The sequence below is a fragment of the Monopterus albus genome, unplaced genomic scaffold (assembly GCF_001952655.1).
Source record: "Monopterus albus unplaced genomic scaffold, M_albus_1.0 scaffold39.1, whole genome shotgun sequence".
Classification (NCBI taxonomy): domain Eukaryota; kingdom Metazoa; phylum Chordata; class Actinopteri; order Synbranchiformes; family Synbranchidae; genus Monopterus; species Monopterus albus.
The window spans coordinates 481,870-503,559 of NW_018127919.1; the positions used below are offsets into that span (position 1 = coordinate 481,870).

Here is a 21,690-nt window from a genome sequence, read left to right on the forward strand (position 1 = left end):
CTCTTTCCAGGCAAAAAGTTATATAAGCTTCAGAAAACAGCGAAGAAGATGATCCCTTATCACCAAACTCCTTCAGCGAGTGACTGAAGGGGGAAAAAATGAAAACAGCAGCCTAGTTTTTCATCAGTCATTTGTGTTGCAAAAGGAAATTGCCACGGTTAAGCTCTGGCGGTGCTGCGGCCACACCATATGAGTGCAGTGAGATAGTGTTCATTCCTTGGATTCCCCACAGTGGAAGTGTCCCAGCAGCAGGCAACTTGGATTTCTCCTGATAAGTGGTTTGATACTGTGTTGCATCTGCCAGTTCACTTTCCCATTAAATAACTCACAAGTCATTCTCTATCACCATTTTAGGTTGTAATTCTGGAATACTTGGTAAATATAGGCACTACCTCAGCGGGGTGATGGAGCCAAAGAGCCAGGAGCCTTTCATACCTCTTCCCCAGGGGGATAACAGCAGCGACAGCAGCCCTGATAATCCACTCTGAGCTGGACGAGGGTGCATATGAGAAACATGACAGGCACTCATAGATGAGAGTGAACGATGATCCACAGGGCAGCTCCACCCAGGGATCATATTTCCTCCACAAGCAGCCTGGCCTTGGTGCTTACACACAGAAAACGCTGGAGGGGTATATGTGTGAGTGACCAGTAGGCTGCTGTGCTGCTGTTAATAGGAGCCAGAGTTTTTGTACATTACACTTTTTGCATGACATTTGTTAAAGCACTGGATAGTAATAATGGCAATGTGAGAAATGAACTCTGTGGGGAGGTGTTCTTCTCTCTGATCTCACTGCAAAAAGAGAGAAGAACATCTTTCATTTGACCACAGGGTATCAAAAAATGAAAAGCAGCTCCCCTGAGGTGTCAGGAGCTTGGATTCAGATTCTTGCTCAAGAACACTTCAGCAGAGAGCTTGTTTTCCAACATAAAAATCCAAACATTATACTTAATTTGTTTTGTTGGTGGATAATATGGAAATCATATGGTAGCAAAATGAAAGAAATGTGGAGCTTCTGTGACTGAAGCCATATAGTGGTAAAAGGCTGCTTTTTAAAAGCTGTGCATCAGAAATAACAGCAGAGTGAACACACTGGTGCCTGGACGATGAGCTGATAATAGACACGCTGGCTTTCCTGAAGTGGTCCAGATTCATTCTTAGAGAGCAGACGCAGCATCTGTTAGCTGATACAAGGGACAACATGACCAATATTAACTTTTACTGACTACAATTTAAAATAATTAAACAAGCTTCTTGTTATTCTGTTTCTTGGAAAGTGGAAAGAGCGTGAGCTTACTTGCAACAAATGAGAGGTGAACCTCAGCAATGGTCACACAAAAGAGCCATATATAAAAGCAGACATGAATGTTTTACATACTGTGATAGCACCTGCACTACTCCACTTTCACATGAGAAAACCCGTATATAATTTTGTGAATTTGTGTTTCACACACATACACACACTGCCTGTCATTTATTACAAACTGACAAATAAGATGAAGAGAGACAGGTGCATAAGCTATAGGCTGGTATATTCTGAGACCACTGAAACCTTTTCATGTCTGCACTATTGTGAGTCTGGATACACAAAATCAATGCAGAGAAAAGATGCTGCTCTTGCTCCTGGGGGTTATGCTTCCATTAGTCTTGATGGAGCCCGGAACCTGGAATGCTGACTCTAATCCATTTTGGAGGAATTAATGCTGTGGAGACGTGGACAACAGACTGAACTGACAGTACATGCTGGAGATCGCACATCAGTAAACTGGAAAGATGGTGGATTTGCACTGCACAAAGCAGATAAGACAGGAAACTGTCTGAAAAGGCTGCTCCTCTTCCTTTTCACCAGGCCTTGTTTGTCAGCATCACCTATATTTTTGTTTGTGTTAAATCATTATTATTTTAGGAGCTCTAAGCCGTAATTGACTAGGTACTGTCAGGTAGAAGAAGGAAGGGCAAAAATGTTCAATTATAAATGACCTTCCGTCGGTCTTAGTGCACTCATAGATGTATGTGTGCATAGAGACAATTGTGATTGTCTGTAGTAACAGAGAAATCCTAGTTCATTGTTTCTTATGCTTTCATAGCTTTGTGTTTGCCTAACGCAGCCTTTGGTATCCTGAGCAGATGGTAGGGTGCAGTCCAGGTGGCTGACAAGGTAAAAGGCAAGTCACTGGTCTACAGTAACAGAAAAACAGGAGGCAGCTTTCTGAGGGTGCAGGTTTTAGCCACTACTGATGCCTGGCGACTTTCCAGAGCTAAGCTAGATCCTCCACTCTAAAAATAATAATCTGTAGTTAGTTCCAATGGACTTTTTTTTAAACAGTTGCCCTGCAGGATTCAAGCAAAGTGTGTGCGCCACCTAGAGGTGAGAGCCCTTTACTGACTACCCACCTTCATGAAGATGCAGAGAAGACACTTCTCACTCACGTTAAGCTGCTTTAAAGGTAAAAGAAAGAGACTGTGTAAATGATACTACTGACTGACATTTCTTCAGTTTGCTCACCATGGATTAAAAAAGCCAAAGACAAAATACGATTTAGCAGCACCTGATAAATAAAATCTTAGTGATACAACGAACTTTAGTCATTTCTTCATATTTATTTCAGAGAACAACACTATACCATGAATAAGACATCTGTAACAGCACAACACTAACAGGCTCGTTCATTTCCTTTTTAACATATCGAGTACATGATTCACAGCATCACACTTGGTAATAGGTAGAGGAAAGCTTGAAACCCAAATGATTGTAACACAGAGCTCCTGTCCCTTTGTGCATGTTTCCATTTCATTATTATTGCGTATTGATCCCTGTTTCCTAGTTGCAGCGAGTCAGCGAGTGCATGTGCAGCACCTGACAGTGATCCTAATGTTCAATATGCGCTAATAAGGCACTGCCTTATTTTCAAGGGATTCCAGAACTGTGTTTTTAAAGATGAGTCAAAAAATCAACAAAATGAAATGTTCATTTGTCCAGGTCATGGAATGTATAAAGGGACATAAATAACAAGTTCAGTGCAGCACTGCACTGGAGTTTGGAAAGCGAACAAAGGAGCTCCCACGACTGAGGCAGACATTTTATAAAACAGGCAGGGGAATCTGAAATATGCAGCACTGCACTGGAGTTTGGAAAGCAGAGGTAAGATATTTATCACTCCAGGGCCCGGAAAGCATTCTGTATTTCCTCCAGCAGCTGGGTGTAGTCTGCCTTGATCTTAGCTTCGCCATCCTTAACAGGGTCCTAATGAAGCCATTGAATATAACAGAGAAGAAATCATTTCTTTTGAGGGATGAAATAGCAAACATGTCTAACAAACATAAACAACAAGATCTCACCCAAACATGTGTAACAGTCATGTACCTTGAACTTCATGGAGCTGATCTTGTACAGTATGTCTCCCATCTGTTCCTTGATTATGCCCCAAGTGATTTTGTTGTCAGTCTGTGCTGTTGTCTCCACTGAGTGTTGGGCCATCTCGTAGAAAGAAATCATGTTTGAGAGCATGCCAACTGTTTTGTAAAAGGGGCAGAACCTGGACGTAGGGGCATAAGAATGTTGGAAGTTTACAGGTTATGTAATAATCAAATAAAGACATTTTTTTTACAGACATCTCACTTCATATTCACTCATGATTAACTACTGTTCCCCCTGTGCCTGAATGGGTTCTCTCCAGGTGCTCTGGCTTCCTCCCACAGTCCACAGACATGCAGCCCAGGTTGATTGGCGACTCTAAATTGCTCATGAGTGTTAGTGTGTGCAGTTGTTTGTCTACATGTCAGCCCTGTGATAGACCGACGACCTTTCCAGGGTGGACCCCGCCCCTCGCCTAGTGTCAGCTGGGATTGGCTCCAGCCTATCTGCGACCCTCCTCAGGATAACCAGTATAGATAATGGATGGATGATGGATCGATGGAACTACTCTTAGTCTGGCCCCAGTATGTAATGTTTTTGTTTTTGCTTTTTTACCTGTCGTAGGCGGAGTAACTGTTCTGTTGCAGAAAGTCATCCTTAATGAGTTTAGCAACTTCTAGAGTGATCTTGTCAGCCTCAGCGAGGGAGGCCTGGGAACACAAGATTATGAAGATCAGTGCACTTTATTCAGAGTTGCTGAAAATAATGCTAACAATTAACATTACTCATTTTACATCTCTGACAGATGTCTCTTTTATAAAACAAATGTCACATCAAATACATTAAGTGACTGTAAAAATGTGTGCAAAAAAATAAAAGAATTAAATTAAAAATGAATGAAATGAAAATTAGATTAGAAATTATTATTAGGTCAAATTTAACAAAGGGAGAGAGATCAGGTAACATGAATGTTGTATAAATATCTTTGCAGTAATAGTTATTTTCTGCATTTCACTGTGGAGTGTCTTTGTGTTATACCATGTTGTATAATGTCAACCTGCCTCACCTTGCCTACAAGCTGCACGATTTCTGCCAGGTCCTGTTCCTCCTGTAAAATCTCCTTTGCTTTTGTACGGAGAGGAACAAAGTCAGGGAAATGTTTGTCATAATAGTCATCCAGAGCTCGCATGTACTTGCTGTAGCTAATCAGCCAGTTTACAGAAGGGAAGTGCTTTCTTTGAGCCAGCTTCTTGTCCAATCCCCAGAACACCTACGGAGAAGACAACAACAAATACTAACACATATATAGAAAAGTTCATGAGGAAGAAATACTGACTGCAAGATGATTTAAGTCAAATGCTAGGATTAAGGTCTGAAAAGCCACCACCCAGTACTCACCTGAACAATTCCCAGTGTGGCTGAAGTGACAGGATCTGAGAAGTCTCCACCAGGGGGCGACACACTAAAAGCAATTCACCATATTACAGGAAAAATCAGCACAATAATGAATAATGTACTTCTCTTACTCTCGCAGAAAAGCCTCAGTGGAAACAAGTAAAGCTATCATGTGATCTCGAGAGCTTTTCAAGGCCCGGTAGTTTGCACAAAAACTGTTCAGAGAAAAACCCATTTTAGGCTCCAAACAGGCAGAGAGAGAAATTTCAGCAATGATAATTCAGCATACTGCCTGAAAACTATCCATTTCTGACTATCCATTGCTCTTGATTCATGTTAAAAACACCACAACAATAAGTTTGTAGAAGTTTGAAACCCAGATGGTGAAGGGTTCTTGAATGCAAATCAATCCTCACTAGGAAAAGACTTTAAAAACTTGATCAGTTTAGTCATATTCACGTCAAAGCATGTGTGCAATATATGGAATTCTAATTCACTCACCGACTGTGATTTGGTTTCACTACCTATGTGTTTGTGTGCAACAGTTGTTTGATGTAAATTTCTGTGCTTATAGTCAACTCACGCTGCTACGATGCTGACACTGCCTTCTCTTTCTGGATTTCCCTGGCACACCACACGTCCAGCGCGCTCATAGAAGGAGGCGAGCCTGGAACCCAGGTAAGCAGGATAACCGCTGTCTACAAAGTTCAACAAGCATACACACCTGTAACCAGTTCACAACAACTGCCTGACTGTGTCTTAACAGAGAAAAGTGTGTAACCAGTGAACGTACCAGCAGGCATTTCAGCCAATCTCCCAGAGATTTCTCTCAGAGCCTCGGCCCATCGAGATGACGAGTCTGCCATCATGCTCACATTGAGACCCATATCTCGAAAGTATTCAGACAGTGTGATCCCTGCAGAAGCAATAATATTACATTTACAAATGCATTAAACAGAATTTAATGAATTCTACAAACATTAGACATTTTAAAGCACCTCTACTTCACTTCTTTCAGCCACTACAGGCTCTTGTGAGATTCAAAACAAACTGACACCATAAGCTGTTCCTCACTGCTCTTTGGCCCTCTGATGTGAATGGCTGGCACCTGTATAAATGGAAGCCTCTCTTGCAGCCACAGGCATGTTGGACGTATTTGCCACTAGTGCTGTTCTCTTCATGATGCTCTCAGTTTTGCCACCGACTTCCATAGTAAGCTATTGGGCAAGAGCAAAATTAACATTATACACTGTGAAGACTGATGCTATATTTGACAGTCTGTTCTTCTCTTTACCTATCTAGCTTATTATGTAGTAGCAGAAGGTGTCCCAGAAAAGTATATGTGGCACATCTGAGCTTAATTTGGCAGAACCCACCAACCTCAGGGAAATCTCGCAGCACTTCAGACATTTCGTTTCCACGCTCTCCACAGCCGACATAGATAATGACGTCACTGTTGGAGTACTTGGACAACGCTTGCGATATCACTGTCTTTCCGCATCCAAAGGCTCCTGGTATGGCAGTGGTGCCGCCCTGCACGCAGCTATACAGTACATAGGTCATGAAGCATAAAGCAGCTGATAGATTTGAGCACATAGCATAAAATGAGGGGCTCTACACAAGTGCACTACCATGAGCTGAATGCACTTTATGGCTGTATTTAACAGAGGGAAAGCACAAGTTCAAAATTTTCCCAAAGAGGAGTGCTCACGGGAAAAGTGCATCCAGAACTCGCTGACCAGTCAGCAGTGGATGATTGGCAGGCAGCTTCTCTGATACTGGGCGGATTTGTCTTACTGGCCACACCTGCATCATGGTCAGCTTTTCCTTCACGCCTTCAAATTCGAGCTCCAGAACTACATCCTGAATGCAACAAAATTAAAAAGAATTAATTTCAAATAAACTGTGATTAAACAAAAGAGTGTTTTGCTTCAGGACCATCACCCACAGTTATGTCATAATGTCCAGGTGGGGCCAAATAGGTGATGGTGCCCCTTTTGCGAGGTGGAATCATCATACTGTGCTTGATTAAGGAGTTTTCGAACACGGCGCCATAGAAATCCCCACCTGTCACATGATTGCCAACCTGGGTGGGGGGGATTATGTGAAATTAGAGCAGGTTCAGAGGAAAGACACCGTTAAGTCCATATCATAATAAAAATGTATGTTTCTCACTCGAAGGCCCTGACGGGGAGAAAAGTCCCATTTGAGGTCTCTGCTGAGAGCACCAATGTTCACTCCTCTTGGGATGTAGATACTTTGAGTGAGGTCATTAATGTCTTTTAGTGGACGTTGGATACCATCAAAGATGGCACCCATGATTCCTGGTCCCAGCTCTACAGAGAGGGGCTTTCCTGTTCGAAGGACCGGGTCCCCGACAGACACACCAGCTGTAGCATAAAGTTTGGGAAAACCAAACAAACTGCCAGCAACAAATTCATGGCTTGTTACATGTTTAAGTACAGAAGAAGGTAATTTGGCAGCAGAAAGGATACAAGTCTCCTCGTAGACCTGAATAGTTGCCAGTTCACCCTCTAAACGGATGATTTCTCCCACCAGTTCACTGTGACCTACACGGACCAGCTCGTACATGGCTGCTCCTGCCATCGCATTAGCTATCACCACTGTTGATTGAAGCGGTTAAAAAAAGAGAGGGAGTTAAACCACTTAAGGTTGGACAGTATAATAGTATATAAACTTAACAGTTATAACTTTATGGACTGTTAAGATTTTTAAATATAGCTTATACCATGATACGTAGTTATCCTTCTAATATACTGTATCTGCAACAATGGGCCATTCTAGGCTGTGTTGCAAAAAACGATTGTTTTAATTACTATTCCTTTTTTATAATCAGGTGGTGAAACATTTGGTCTATAAACTGACAGACAGTGATAAATGTTCACAATCATTTCCTAAAGCTCAAGGTGACATCTTCAAATTGCTTGTTTTGTCTAACAACAAGATTCAGTTTACATTCACATATGAGGACTAAAAGCAGCAGATCTTTTAATTTGAGAAGCTGAATCCAGCATTTGTTATGATATTTTTGATTAAAAAATGACTTACACAGTTAATCAATTATCATAATAGTTGCTGATCAGTTTTCTGTTTAAGCTCCAGACTGCATTAACACTGCACTGGGTTGAATGTTTTTTTGCATTAATGTGATCAAATGACAAAATATTACCATATGGTTGTTGTTTTTCCTTTACTTGTGAACAGTTTCTCGAATGACTTTCCAGAAAATGCACACCATTCACCAATATCACAATATAAAAATGTTATTTTTTAGAAGGGTTTATCCATATTGCCCACTGACAGAAACTGTCATAGCAGTGTGAAAGTTTGTCAAGGACACTTCTGACCTGTGAGATGCTAAACAATGCAGTCTAGCCATTTAAAGAGAAGAACAACAAACCAGACCTGGTCCAGAAACCCCATGTACAAATCCAAAGGCGCTTTCTCGCTCCTCATCCTTGATCTTAGGCAGTTTGGAGGTATCCATCTTGATACTGATAGTTTCTGCCCTGAGAAATCCCTGCAGGAATTATCAGACACTGTTTACACTGAACAACCAGCCTAAGGCCCAAGAGCAAAATGTGTCAGCCTAGTTCCCCCCCTTTTTTTTCAGGATGTAAATTTTAAAAAAGTAGCACACAGCAAGAACTAAAGTACATTTACTAGTTACTAGTTACTTTTCAGAAAGAGGTTAATAAAATAAAATACAGTATAATCGCAAGATTTATTGATCCTGGGTGTAAAATTCACAAGTTACTCAGCAGTAGTTCAAATTATAAGGTAGTTAATTAGCTCCCCCTTTACCAGCTGCAACATTAACTGTGATGTACACAATAATACATCAGCAAATATAACTGAATAATATGATGTACATCAGTGTAAATTGTGCTGTTTTGCATAATGAATACTTTTGGTACTTTAAGTATATTTTCTGCTAATACTTTTGTACTTTTACTTACTGAGGTATTCAATTGTAAAACTTTTACTTGTAACAAAGTATTTGTACACTGAGGTATTGCTACTTTTACTTAAATAATCAGTCTGAGTACCTCTTCTACCACTGGCCAGTGAAATGAATGGGCACTAAAGTTTCAGCTTCCTTGGCTGAGGCTGCGACTGTCTTTCTGAAGTTCTTCCCAGGCTGAGGATATGCTGTGTTTACTAGCCAGATGGCAGCACGATGTTCCATAACTTTACTACACACACAAAACCTTGAGAGCAAAGCTGATTTATGAGCAGCATCTGTCACCATCCTAACAAATACAGGTTAAGCTAACGACTATTGTACAACCATTATTGTAAAAATCAACTTACCTTGTCTTGACCTGGCAGGTGTTGAGGTTTGTGTTTAATGTGGCAGCCTGAGGAGGAGCTTCATAGTGCAAATCACCTGCCAGTCACTGGACTGTCACGGGAAGAAAACAATCTTTTGTCTTTACATAGAGCTACAGTACTGACATCTCAGGTTTTCCATTAGGAAAATTTGTATTTACCACGAGGAGTCTGGTTTAAAAGACCTACGTTTAGGATCAGTTTCAGAAGGAGTAATAGGTTTTAGGAAATTGATTTTAAAAAACTCTCCTGCTACTATTATTGCTTTTGCTAAAAGGTGCAAACCCATTCACAGTGGTGGAAGAAGTAATGAGATTCTTTATGTAAAATTAGCAATATAATTGTGTAAAACTACTTTGTTACAAGTTAAAGGTCCCGTATTCAAGTAAAGTACAGATACCTCCAAACTGTATTTATGTACAGTTCTTGAGTTACTTTCCTCCACTGCCTACTTAGGTCAAAATTACATCCGATTTCTGTTGTGGTGTATTATTCTTGTGTCTGTAGCTGGGAGAGTGATAGTAAAAGCTGCTGTTGCTTTAAGTTAAATGAAATGCTGTGATGTAGGCTAATGTATTTGTCACTTTTGTCAAAGTTCCAATAATGTATTTGTCACTTTTGTCAAAGTTTAGGTAGTTTTAGTCTCACTGAAATGTGTATCTGACCCATTTTCACCTTGTCTCTTAGAAGAAACCTGATCAAGAGCTAAGTGAGGTCAAGACCCGCATTGTGGAGCTGGACAGTGTTATGAGGTAAACTGATGCACAGGAAAGATGAGCACAGGAAAGAGAGCGAGAAAGAACCTTATCTTTAACCTTCTCATTGACTTCAAATGTTTGGCTTCATTTAAACAGCCCTGGCTTTTGTTTTTACTGCCAAGCTATGCAAAGTATACAGTAACATTACTCATTTAGAAGAGTTTCAACACGATGCCTATGTTTCATAAAACTTAAAGGTCAAATTGTTCACCCTTCCTTTACACCAACATACTGTTTCTGCTGTTTAGTTACATGGCAGAGTCTGCTGTGAATGTAATCATGAATTCTGTGTCCACTTAAACAGTGAGGTTTATTTATGCAACATGCAGGATAATGCCTCAGGCCTCTGCTGACACTTTTTTGAAATGGTCCAATAGGATGGATGGATTCTGTTGTGGGTTAGCAGTGAAAATACAGTCAGGGAAGGTGCTTCCCCGCCTCTCAGAGCATGACAAACAGAACATTTCCCATTTAATCAAACACTCAGAAAGCCATCAGTTACAGACCATGATGATGAATAAATAGGAAACAATAAAGAAAGAAAGAAATTTAATCAATATGTTGTCTAATTCATCATGCATTCTCCAGTGTGATCAATTGTTTTAGTGGGTAAAAAGGCAGCATAATTGTCACCTTTAGCACAACACAATCGACACAACAGATGTGAGTTATTAGTGGTGTATGAGCTAAAAATATGAATAAATGGAAAACAAAACTACCTTAATGCAAATAACAGGGGACTGTCTTGGCGGTTGTAATTTTTTAATGATTTAAATTTGATAATTTAACAAAAACTAAGCAAATCTGCTTCTGCACACCTGCATATGAAATAAAATACAAACAACAATACAGTATGATATTTAGGTTGTAATATAGAGTAGCCATTAAAGGAGACAATCACAACATGGCTTTCTGGCTAGTTTTGAAAAATGTAATGACATGCCCAAATTTTCAAAGACATCACGACAAATAATGATTAATGGCAGAACAAATCTGTGTTCTGAATGTTCATACACATGCCGAGGGACAGTGAAATGTGACAAGCTGAGGTAATAATCAGGAATGTGTAAATCTATAAAATAAACATTAATACACAAATCCTTCAAGGGTTTGCTGTAAGTAAGTAATAGTCCCTTTTCACAGCAGACCTCTTGACTTGTCAAGAAAAGCACAGTACTAATAATGTTGACGGTTCACATTTAATCAGTGGAAGAAAACTAAATATTCATTTATAACACAATTAATCTGTTTTTTTAAACAGTATGCAAACATGCGTATCCTCTATGAAACATTAATGTGCCAGCACAGTATTAATAATACAGGATGAAGTGAGAGGACAGTGGTTCGGCACGTAGAGTCCACTAGATGGACTGAAGTGAGTGACACACAATTTCTTCTTCATTTGCACTGAAGATCCAATAAAGCAGAACTTGTACAGTGTGCTATTTTGTGTTTGGTCAGTTTGACCACTCGTTTTCATCCAGCTCAGAGTCTTGATCAGAGTCACTGTACTCCACAGCAATACGCCGTGACAAAATGGTGGCAACGTCGTTGTCCTCTGGCTCCTGCTTCTTCTGGTGTTCCTGCTGCTCTTGGATTTTTGTTAGTTGGATGCCTAAATGGACAGACACGCGTTATATTAAATTGTACTATAGAGAAGAGCAGATACTTTTAGATAACCAGGTCCGCATTTGTCTGACCAGTAGAAAACCGTGCTGTGTTAGTGTTACTCACCCATGCAAATAGCGGACAACAAATCACTTCTTGCATTTCTCACAGGTTTACTCTCAGCTCTGCTGCCTTCACTGTTTCCTGCCAGGCGTGGGGGAGGGAGAGGTGGGGGTGGAGGAGGGACCATATAAGATCCTGGAGGAAGCACAGGTGGGAGAGGGTAGTCTGGCCCTACATGCAGAACTCCATTATGTGGTGTTGGTGGTAGTGTACTCAGAGGGAAATCAAAGGCTGGGATGGGTGGGCCAGGGGCAGGAGGTGGAGGGGCCGAGCTGGTTACAGTGAAAGGAAGAGGGTTAGTTGGAAAAGTGATAGTAAATGCAATTCTTACTCTGATAATGAAAATGGGAAACATACTTGTGATCTGCAGGCAGATATACTGAACTGTTCATTTGCTCTGCAGCAGGAGGCTCTTCTGCGGTGCAGGTTACTCTCTTGTAGTTAACATCGATGCTATGGTATTCATGCTCCACAGGTGGCCAGGGGTGTGCGTTACCAGGCTCGTAATCATGACTGTTGGCACAGTTACAAGCAGCACAGACAGGCAGTGAAGGGACAGGGAGGTCTGGGAGGTCAGGCCTGGATAAACAAAGACGTAGCTGCTCGTGCAGATGCTTTCACATTCACAAAAAAAACTGAAGCTTTACACAACAAAAATATTGACATTCCAGTCACTTGGTCCTCTTCATAAAAATAGGGTCTAACCCTGTATTAAAGTTCATTTTATTCCTCCCAATCTGTGGCTCTAATTTCCACTCAAATTTCCAGAAAGCAACATTTTGTACACTTATGCAATCTTTTCAAGATGCATTTTCAAATGTTGCCTTTCTTCGATGTTTAAACAAAGGAGTGACTGATAAAATAAGGACATCTTATGTCTTAGGATGATGTTCATTTTTGCTGTTTTTATCATAATATGCTAACATTTTTCATTCTGAACACATGGGTAATGTGCATGACTTTGATGCTAAAGCAAGGTCAAAACATTATGGTCAATCAGCTGAGTGCCTCAGTTGTTACTACTGCAGCTATTTCTCCAATGCTGTCCACTTTGTTATATTCTACTGTACAAAAAAAGCCCCCACCTGCCATCTGGGGAGAGTGGGCCTGCAGATGAAGCCACTCGCTGGAGAATCTGTGGATGCAGATGGTCTGGGTGAAGCTCTTTATCGAATGCCATCATGTTCCACTCATGTCTGCGGTTTTGGGCCATTCTCACTTTTTTCACCTCACGCTGAAGGGTGCCGCTTTCCACGGACCGCTTCTGTTCCTGGAAAAGATGGAAGCAGGAACAAGACATGAGAATGAAACCTCATTTGCTAAATATACACAACAATAAAGCAGAGGGTAGACTGTGCTCTCACCTTTTGCCTCATCCTTTCTTTCCTCTTGTCCTCTGTGTCCTGAAGCATTTTCTTCTTCCACAAGTCAAAAAAGTACGACAGGTCAGAGTAGAATTTCATTGCATCAGTGGAATCCTCTCTGCATAAAAAAAAAACAAGTTCCCACATGAAATAAGATGTTTGAACTGAAAACTGTGTCAGATGCTGCACATCTTACAACACATGCAGTACCTGTAAGCAGTGAGGGTGCTGAGGGGAGGAGGCTTGTCACTGCTGTTGTACATGTCAGCCACCGAGCTCGGTGTGCTGCCCTTTGAAAAAACCTGCTGGTCCTGGACTGCAGAGCTTCTGAATACCTTCCTCATGTTTGTGTCATGCAGAGAGACTGCAGAACAGCAGGGCAGAGGTTGTATGTTCAATATAAAACCTTGTGAGAAATCAATTATAGAGCGTAAAATGAGATATTAACTCAACAGACAGATGATTTCCAGCAAACTAACCCTCCTCTACGCCGGAGTCCAACTGGGTGACCTTGGCAGCCAAGCGGTCAATACGGTCCTGGAGAGAGTTTGCACGCACATAAAAGGTGTTGGCCTCATTAAAAAGCTCCCCAAAAACATCTTCTGCATGTTTACCTGCAACCAGAGCAAGAAACCAGAAGAAAAAGTTAAACAGTAACACCTACACAACAAAAACACACAATGCTTATACACACGTCGCCATACTAAACTAATAATTTAACCCACTTCTGTACAAATTGGCTGGTTAGACTGTACAATAGATAGATGTTAGTACTAAATACAGTGTTAGAACATAATGTACATTAACTAATAGCGATAATGGCTTTGTTTTTAATGTGCTATTCATGTTGCTCTATGGCTTGCTAAAGGTCTAATGATGGAGTGACACTGGGATATATGCTTGCTTTATGATAATCACCTTTCAATGATTACAGTAATTAAATTTTAATCTCTCCTAATCCAAAGTAGTTGTAAGTCGGTATGTCATCTAAAAGCCCACAAGGACATTCTGATCAGCTACTGTGTTTACACCATAAATTTGAAAAATTAATCGAGGTGACACTGCATGTTAAACAAATAATGAAATAAGTAAAAAAAAAATCTTTCTTTTGCTGGTTGCCCAACTCTCATTTTACACCATTCCACAACTTTAAATTAACTTTATGTTAATTTGGGGTGATTTTGCTCAGTCGTTGCTGCGGTTGATTTAAATCCATGTTACATCAGCAGAGGCAGTGATAGTTACTGGCAAAACGGGTCATGCAGCTTCCCTCCTGTAATGATCTCAGGTTCAAGGAGCATCTGAACATGCCATACAAACATTGCTATGTATCAGTAACTGTGATCTTACTCAGACTACTGAGCTGGTGGATGATGGCGGACAGCGTGTTGTTAGTTACACATTCCAGCTCATTGCCAGTTCCATCAGGCACTGCACCGTGACTCAGGTGCCGAGGATCAGTGTTTCTCTTGACCAGAGGCATGACCTTTCCTCACATCTTGGCCAGAGCAGCACCTGCTGGGACACAGAAGACAGCGCTGACAGCTCACCGGATACTACAACTGGCAGAACAGATCTATCAACACGTTAATCCCTATTCACAGTGCACCAACAGTGGAATCACACACGGTTGCACTGACCTATCAATCATATAGTAAGTTAATGCATGTAACTGTTGCTGTACTTTATGTAAATTGATAATTTCACAAGTGTCAGATAATAATAGTCACTAATAATATATGAATAGTTTTTACCTAAACTGGATGCAACGTGCCTGTTATCTGTTTGTTTTGATTAAATTAGTTTAGAAGAGTGGTGCAGTGTGTGGTGGAGAGCATGAAAAACAAAATAAAACTTTTATGATGTAGTTATATTTGCTCCGTTTTATACTGGGCCACTGGCTATTGAATGTCACAATTTATCACCACCTGTCAAAGTAGTGCACATATTGTATGTTACTGGGCATGTTTAAAGTTTTAAAAATTGCTCAGCAACAGCTTTTATTCAACGAGCTTATTGTGATAAAAGAGGTGTGAAGACAAAAGATGTGAATTTACAAGTCACTTTACACACCTTTATCAAACAGACCTGAAACATGGGATTCAGTGAGAGCCAGTAATTACAGCGAGCGGTGAGCCAGCACGCCGATAAGCACATCAACTTACCATAACTGCCATGATTGTCATACTGGATGCGACAAGTCAGAGAGAACACCTGAATGTTTGATTATACATGTAGCTGCTTCACTGACAGTGACAGGAGGAGTTTGGAGCTAGGGTATAACAACAAAATGAGGTTCTGCAACTGATGGTGTGGCCCCCACAGAGGCCTGCTCTTGCCATCATGGAGTCAGTCTGGGGTTAGAAGATACTGAAAACCTAAACCCACAAAAGGACTATAGCAGGTTCTTCAAGACGCTTGGAACAACCTAGGACTATTAAGAATAAACAATCAATAATAAATATGAACCTTTAATTTTAATATGATGGTACTGATACAACAAATCACCAGGATAAGTTCATTTAAAATATTTTTCCTTGATACTGTAACTCAGCCATTTAAAAAAATCATTTTCAAAAGCTGATAAACAGTAAAACAAGTTGCAAATTGTGACACGTAACGTTTAGTAACCAGTAAGTCACAGTACACAAGTAATATTGAAGTTAATTAAATCCTTATTTATAAACACAGATGGGGAAAAGCAGTTTGCAGAAGCCATAAACAATAGGCTTTCACGGTATGACGCGCAATTTCCCACGCATTTTACCCACAATTCAGTGCGTTACGATTTAAACCGCACTCCTGTCACCTGCCACCCCTGTGTGATATCACCTGCTCAGTCCAGTCTTCTGTGCTCTGGAGGCCTTGTTGCCTTCAGTCGTCTGTCAAACTCAGACTTGTTTTGGTTTCCTCGACAGAAAACTTCAACACCTAACGGCAGGTATGTTTTGCAGCAGTCGTAAACAAAACATGAGATGTACAGTAACAACGTGCAAAAAGCACTGAAAGCTGAAGAAAGCTGAAAAAACACAACTGTAGCCTATATCCGTCCTACCACAGGGCTGCCGTTTGTTGGCTGTGTTGATTTAGTGTGCGTTTGTTTTTCACGTCAGCGCGCCGGGAAGGAGCAGTGAAAGATGAGTCCGGTTATCCAAATGAAGCAAAGTGTGCGCTGACCTGCTGCGGTCGTGCGTCGGACAGTGCTGTCGTCTGTGCAGGGCGGAGTTCACTTGGAAAACAAATCTCTCTGGTCCAAATCTCAGCTTGAGCCATGAGGGGATTTACTCAGCAGATTTACTCGTCTCATCCAATCACAGTCGTCATGCCAGCCGCTTGGCATCCAGCGCTTTATTTCAGGATGTATTAGTCCTATTTTTACTGTAAGTCTGACTTCTATGAATTGGATATGAATATGGCAGTTTCTAATAATTAATAATAAATTATCAAATCAAAAATGCAACTAACAGGCACTTTCATTATCAATAAATGTGATTTATTAGGGCCTGTTCTCAATTAATCGCTAGGTCTTATCAGAAAATAGTGAAAATGCATGTCACTCAGCCCAATGTTGGATCTTAAAATGACCTATTTGAGTAAAAGTTCAAAACTAAAACATTACAGCAAATCATCACTCTTGGAAAAAACGGTAAACACTGACTGTTTGGGATTTTTCCTGAGAGTAACAAATATTTTGATTAATTTTGTGCTGGTCAACTAATTGACAGTATCTTCAGCACTAAAATGAAATGCATAGTGTGTCATTTCTGCAGAATGTCCTTTAGGCCCAAAACTGCACCTCGCTCTGCAGCCTTTGTACTTCGTCCATGTGTTCTCATGCCTTGCAGCTAATAAGATATGCGTTTTTGTGTTTTTTTTATTTAACTTTTTTCAGCTTTTCACACTTGTTTCTGAGCCTAGCTAATCTGTCAACATCTCACTGGGAGTGACCTGGATTAATAGTGAAGAGAGACACTCAGCATTTGATTTGAAACCCACAGACACACACACACACACACACACACACACACACACACACACACTGCTCCTTTCTCACAGATGGCATCTGCGTTGCGGGAGGGAGAAGTGTAACCCAGATATGGGGGCTTAAATCTTCTTAAGTAGCACACCATGAAATCATAACTTACAGTTATTACAGGAGTATTGCTTGTTTCACAGAGACATTATTTAATCCAAATATCTCAGTGTAATCTGCATTAGTGATGGGGTTAAAGAGCAAGTTAATGTCTCATTTTTTCATGAGTGCCAAGTGTGAATTTTAAACAAGCAAACAAATGTAAAGAATTAAAAAGGAAATAAATGACAGGGAAGACCATATATAAACTGTATAATCCAAAAATCAAAGTTTTAAAATCAACCAAAAGCCAAAGCAGGGGGGTTTTAAGATGCCTTTTGCCTATGTGTACAGTTATAGCTTTTCTGAGACTTTGCAGGAGGCTGCTCTAGGGTTGAGGAGCAACAAAAGAAAAAGCAGCACTTTTAGTTTTCAGTCTTAACCTTGGAACAGCTAAATCTCTAAAAACCCAAGGCTCCTCAGTGTGGTTATGGTACAAAACACTGTCCTTAGCAAAAAACAGGAATATTTAGATTTCTGAGGGAAATTGCTTGTTTTGCCTTCTTGCTGAGCGCTAGATGAGAAGATCAGTATGACACTGAGAGGGTATTAGTTTTGTGTCAAGATTGGAATCGGGGGAAACAGCTGGAGTTTTCTTGACACTATTGAATGGAGACTCCAGGAAGTGACTGCACTGGGCCAAGAAAACGTTCTCCAAATTTATCCCACATAAAACAACATAATATTTTTAAACTTCACCTTTTGTCTGGGTTAAACAAGCAAGCTATAATATATTAATTTATTGAGCCTTGGAGGTGCTGGAAAGCAGATGCTTTATGCTAGGCTATGCTAACCATCTTCTGGCTCCATCTTCATATTTTTCATATAAACATGAATGGTAGCAATTTCTTGATCTATCTCTCTCTGCAAGAAATAATAATGAGCACATATCCCAACATCCCGACTATTCTTTTAAGTACAGAGGGACCTGACCATGTAATAACTTCTGTGCCAGGGGTTTTAAAAGTAACCTTAACTAAACTGAAGCAACACAAATGTTCTATTGCTGTTATGATTTTGTGATTTTAATTCAGCTGCAGTGGGTCAGTGGTATGCACTGTTTATCTTATCCTATATTAGGACAGATACAGGGCAGTAAATTCATTAAAGCTCTATGTCACTCAAACATTCAGTGTTTGGACTTTCCCAAACAAACTGCTAACATGACAGAGGGAAAGGTACAGTCTACGTTTACGTACAAAACTGATATACCATCATGCCGGGGTCCTGGTAAACCCATCAAACAAAAATAAGGACAAACACTCAAGATGCTTTTCTGATAAGACTGGGAGCAAACATCTATCTGTAGGGTCTTCCATATTTTAGACAGTGCCCATAATCTCATGGCCAGCTCAAAAGTATTTAACCCCAATATGATACTTACCTTCCCATTATCACCATCATTGACCCTGCTGGTTTCACACAATATATCCAAATAGGCAGCATCCCCACTTACTGCACACTGGCCCATACACTAATACCTCAATTATCCATTACACACTGACACACAAACTCTCTCCTCTGATATTTGTGCTTCTATTATAGAATACTATTACTGCTCTATATCAGTTCAGTGCCCCCCGACACACACACACACACACACGCACGCACACACACACACAGTGAACTGTGTCGTGTAATTTGACATCCTGATGATGTCATCGAATGTAATGAGTGTGAAATAAGTTGCATTATGGGAAATGTAGGTCTGAGCATTTTTGGAGCTTAAAGCTGCATTAACTAACTTCTCCCTCTAATTTTTTTACCATTAAAGGCAAAGTGAGAATGAAAACAGAATCAAGCAGTAGCCCCTCCTCTTGCCCCCCCTGTCCTGTCTCTGAAACTATGTCATATGCGGTCACGGCAGCTGTGGCAGTCAGGTAGCACAGCAGTAATAGCTGGCTCCAGAACTAATATATACAGAATGTAGAGCCAAAGAACCTGTGGCTTTCAGTGGCATTGCAGTGACACATTGTCAGATAAAGATTTTAGCAATGAGGATTTTACATTTTAGCACTGTGCATATGTTTGCAGCAGATGTATCTGCAGTAACACAAGCAAATTCTCATTAGGGTCCAGACAGAAATAAAACAAATCACCTTTTTGTTGTCAGTGTTGGGTCAAAATAAATACACACAGTATTTAGTATAATTCGCTAATGTCCATACTCTTCTCCCTTGGTGCCATCTATTGGTTATTGTCTGTAGCACAAGTGAATGAGCAGTTCATCTGTAGGTTAAAATATCTGTCCTTTTATGATTCAAAAAATGTCTAAATATATCAGTTAAGACAGTTGTAACCAACTGCAGACTAATTGGATTAATTTCTGTGACAATTATTGTTTTTCGTATTAATTTAACTTTATTATTAGAAACTTGTGACAGGACCTGGTCTGCCTCTGTAGTTATTGTTTAAGAAAAAGTGCGAGAAAGCTTGCATAAAAACAGATGTGTTAAAATTTATATTTTCTTTCTTAAGTAGACCCTGCTGCTGATCAGCTTCGTTATTGATGAAGAGGAAGTGAGGAGTAGTGCTCAAGTTGACTGTTGAGTTTGACTGAGATATGTCTGAGACAACCAGCAATCCCAGGTAAGAGATCAGTCGGTATAATGAAATCAGAAACGTGTTTCCTTTAGCAAAAGGCATTTACTCAGTTGTCATGGCTTTTTCTAATTCAATAGCTGTTATAATTACATCCATAGTATTTTTAGGACTTCTCTTCTACATGGTCTTAAAGTTAATTTTCAGAGTTCATTTTCAAACTTGTATATCATAATTATAGGAGTTAGTTTGCAAACCAACTCTAGATCCACTGACTAGCTTTTATCAGTTTTCAACCATATATCATTTGGAGGTTTATTTGGTTGTGTGTTTATAACTGTTTATCAATTGATTAAACATCTTAAACCAGCTACAGCTATAAAAATAGTTTTTATATTTTCTAATTGTTGTGCATAGTAGTGGTTAATATAACAGTACTGCTTCTTTCTGCATTGATGATTAAGTAAAATTTTCCATGCCACATTATTATAATGGCATCATAAAGTAATTATCCAACAGTTTCTTGTTTACAATGGGTCTTTAAAAAACACAAAGCCTTAGATTTTCCCATAGCAGAGTGCAGCACATCACAGGACAGTGGGGAAAATGATCAGCCAGAGTGTAATGCTGTATGAAAAGCCTCACAGTTCCTGAGCAGCCGCCTTCAGAGGGGGTGATTCTTAGAATGCCTCAGCTTGTTTGTCTCATGGTTTAAGTGGTGCACATAGCCATGGAAAGATCATTAAATCACTGTTTTACCACTTGCCTTAATCCCCACCACAGAAGGGCAAGATACAAAAAAAAGAGAAAATGGAGAGAAAAAATGGTGGGTGAGATTAAGTAGAAACTTGATGGATCTGAACTGACATCTTGGTTTCCCAGCGTTGCTAAGGGGAGTTAAGAATCTTGATTCCATCTCTCCCAGGCTAAAGAGTGGATTGGACGTTCCCTGTTACTGTACCCCTGCAGTGGCTATCCGCGCTTGTAGTGTCCGCTGCTGTGGCCACCTGCTGAATTACCCAGCAGGATGTGTTTTTATAGAGAACATCCTATTCATGTCCTGCCTGCAAAGGTTTGCAATAAGGTTGAACTCGGGTGCACTTACAATGACAGATGAGGTAAGCCTTATCCTTACAGCACCCCTCCCCATCTTCTCACTGTTTGGGAGGCTGATGGCACTGGGTTGAAAGGGGGCTGCTACACTGTGGCATGAAAGAGGATCTCATGCAATGCCACTGTCTGCTGCTGATTTTTTTTTTCCTCTTTTTTTTTTTTTTTTTCTTCAGGCGCTGACAATAAAATGGTGCCCAGCATGAAAAAACATTAGTATGTGCCAAGTGCAATTGTTTCTTCTAATAGGCATCAATAGGCCAACTTCTCTGTGTTACCATACAGGTGAACTCATTCTTGGGAAAATGTTTTTTTCTTCTTAGCGCTGTAGGCGCGATGGCGTCCCCCTTTTTCCTCGGCCTAACGGGATTAGTCGTGCCAGTGCTACCCCGGCTGTCACGGTACTGTCTACTTCCCATCTCTCTTCTGGGCCTCTAATGTGATTAACCCATTGCCTGTGGTCCAAATGGTTCTGGAGGGTGGGTACAGTGGGAGAGAGAGGAGGAGGGGGGGCACCTCCTTGGCATGTTCCCCCCACCACCATCACTGGCACCTTTTGTCAGGCAGGATGGACCGAGGTTGAAGGTCTGTTTAGGTGTGGAGATGAGCACAAGAAAACTTATATTTTAAAATTATTATAGAGTTGATTTTAACATCAAAATAATACTATACATGAACTATTTTAAATATGAATCCACAATGCTTTTTGCACATTTAGAAGATACTGTAGATCTCACTTCTCCAGTCTGACATCAGTCTATTCAAGCACCTCAATTATTAATGACAATTTGTTCAAGCTGATTTGTATTATGGCTTTGGGTCTCAAAGACAACTGTGAGTACATACTGCTTGTTTAAGTGGAGACAATAATGATTGCCTACGGCATCCATCCATCCATCCATTTTCCTCCGCTTATCCGGGACCGGGTCGTGAGGGCAGGAGTCTAAGCA

General features: G+C 40.4%; 2 protein-coding genes and 1 long non-coding RNA gene across 6 annotated transcripts in view; 1 reads left to right on the forward strand and 2 right to left on the reverse strand.

Moving 5' to 3' along the window:
* Positions 1 to 3,135: 3,135 nt before the first annotated feature.
* On the reverse strand, positions 3,136 to 8,259 carry LOC109959440 (V-type proton ATPase catalytic subunit A-like). The gene is made up of 14 exons (XM_020598811.1): positions 8,178 to 8,259; positions 7,247 to 7,375; positions 6,927 to 7,141; positions 6,700 to 6,837; positions 6,463 to 6,614; positions 6,132 to 6,294; positions 5,860 to 5,968; positions 5,545 to 5,667; positions 5,335 to 5,449; positions 4,755 to 4,818; positions 4,423 to 4,626; positions 3,972 to 4,066; positions 3,366 to 3,537; positions 3,136 to 3,245 (listed from the first exon to the last, which is right to left on the reverse strand). Exons 1-14 carry the CDS (start codon positions 8,257 to 8,259, stop codon positions 3,156 to 3,158), a joined length of 1,851 nt encoding a protein of 616 aa, XP_020454467.1. The 3' UTR covers positions 3,136 to 3,155.
* A 2,354-nt stretch (positions 8,260 to 10,613) lies between these two features.
* Positions 10,614 to 16,291, reverse strand: LOC109959432 (wiskott-Aldrich syndrome protein family member 3-like). Of its 4 annotated transcripts, none has more exons than XM_020598795.1 (9): positions 16,135 to 16,291; positions 14,308 to 14,472; positions 13,437 to 13,571; positions 13,168 to 13,321; positions 12,958 to 13,075; positions 12,679 to 12,863; positions 11,951 to 12,172; positions 11,597 to 11,865; positions 10,614 to 11,477 (listed from the first exon to the last, which is right to left on the reverse strand). In XM_020598795.1, the coding sequence occupies exons 2-9, from the start codon at positions 14,438 to 14,440 to the stop codon at positions 11,320 to 11,322; spliced, it is 1,374 nt and encodes a 457-aa protein (XP_020454451.1). In that variant the 5' UTR covers positions 14,441 to 14,472; positions 16,135 to 16,291; the 3' UTR covers positions 10,614 to 11,319. The 4 variants fall into 4 exon arrangements, with proteins under 4 accessions (XP_020454451.1, XP_020454454.1, XP_020454453.1 ...); XM_020598798.1 differs by having other exon boundaries at positions 11,951 to 12,106; positions 16,135 to 16,290; XM_020598797.1 differs by lacking the exon at positions 16,135 to 16,291 and adding an exon at positions 16,013 to 16,077.
* Positions 15,819 to 21,690, forward strand: part of LOC109959434 (uncharacterized) — a 64,354-nt gene continuing 58,482 nt past the window's right edge. Inside the window, exons 1-2 of the long non-coding RNA XR_002274841.1 lie at positions 15,819 to 15,898; positions 19,568 to 19,678. This is a non-coding gene — a long non-coding RNA (uncharacterized LOC109959434). The remainder of the gene's footprint in view (positions 15,899 to 19,567; positions 19,679 to 21,690) is intronic.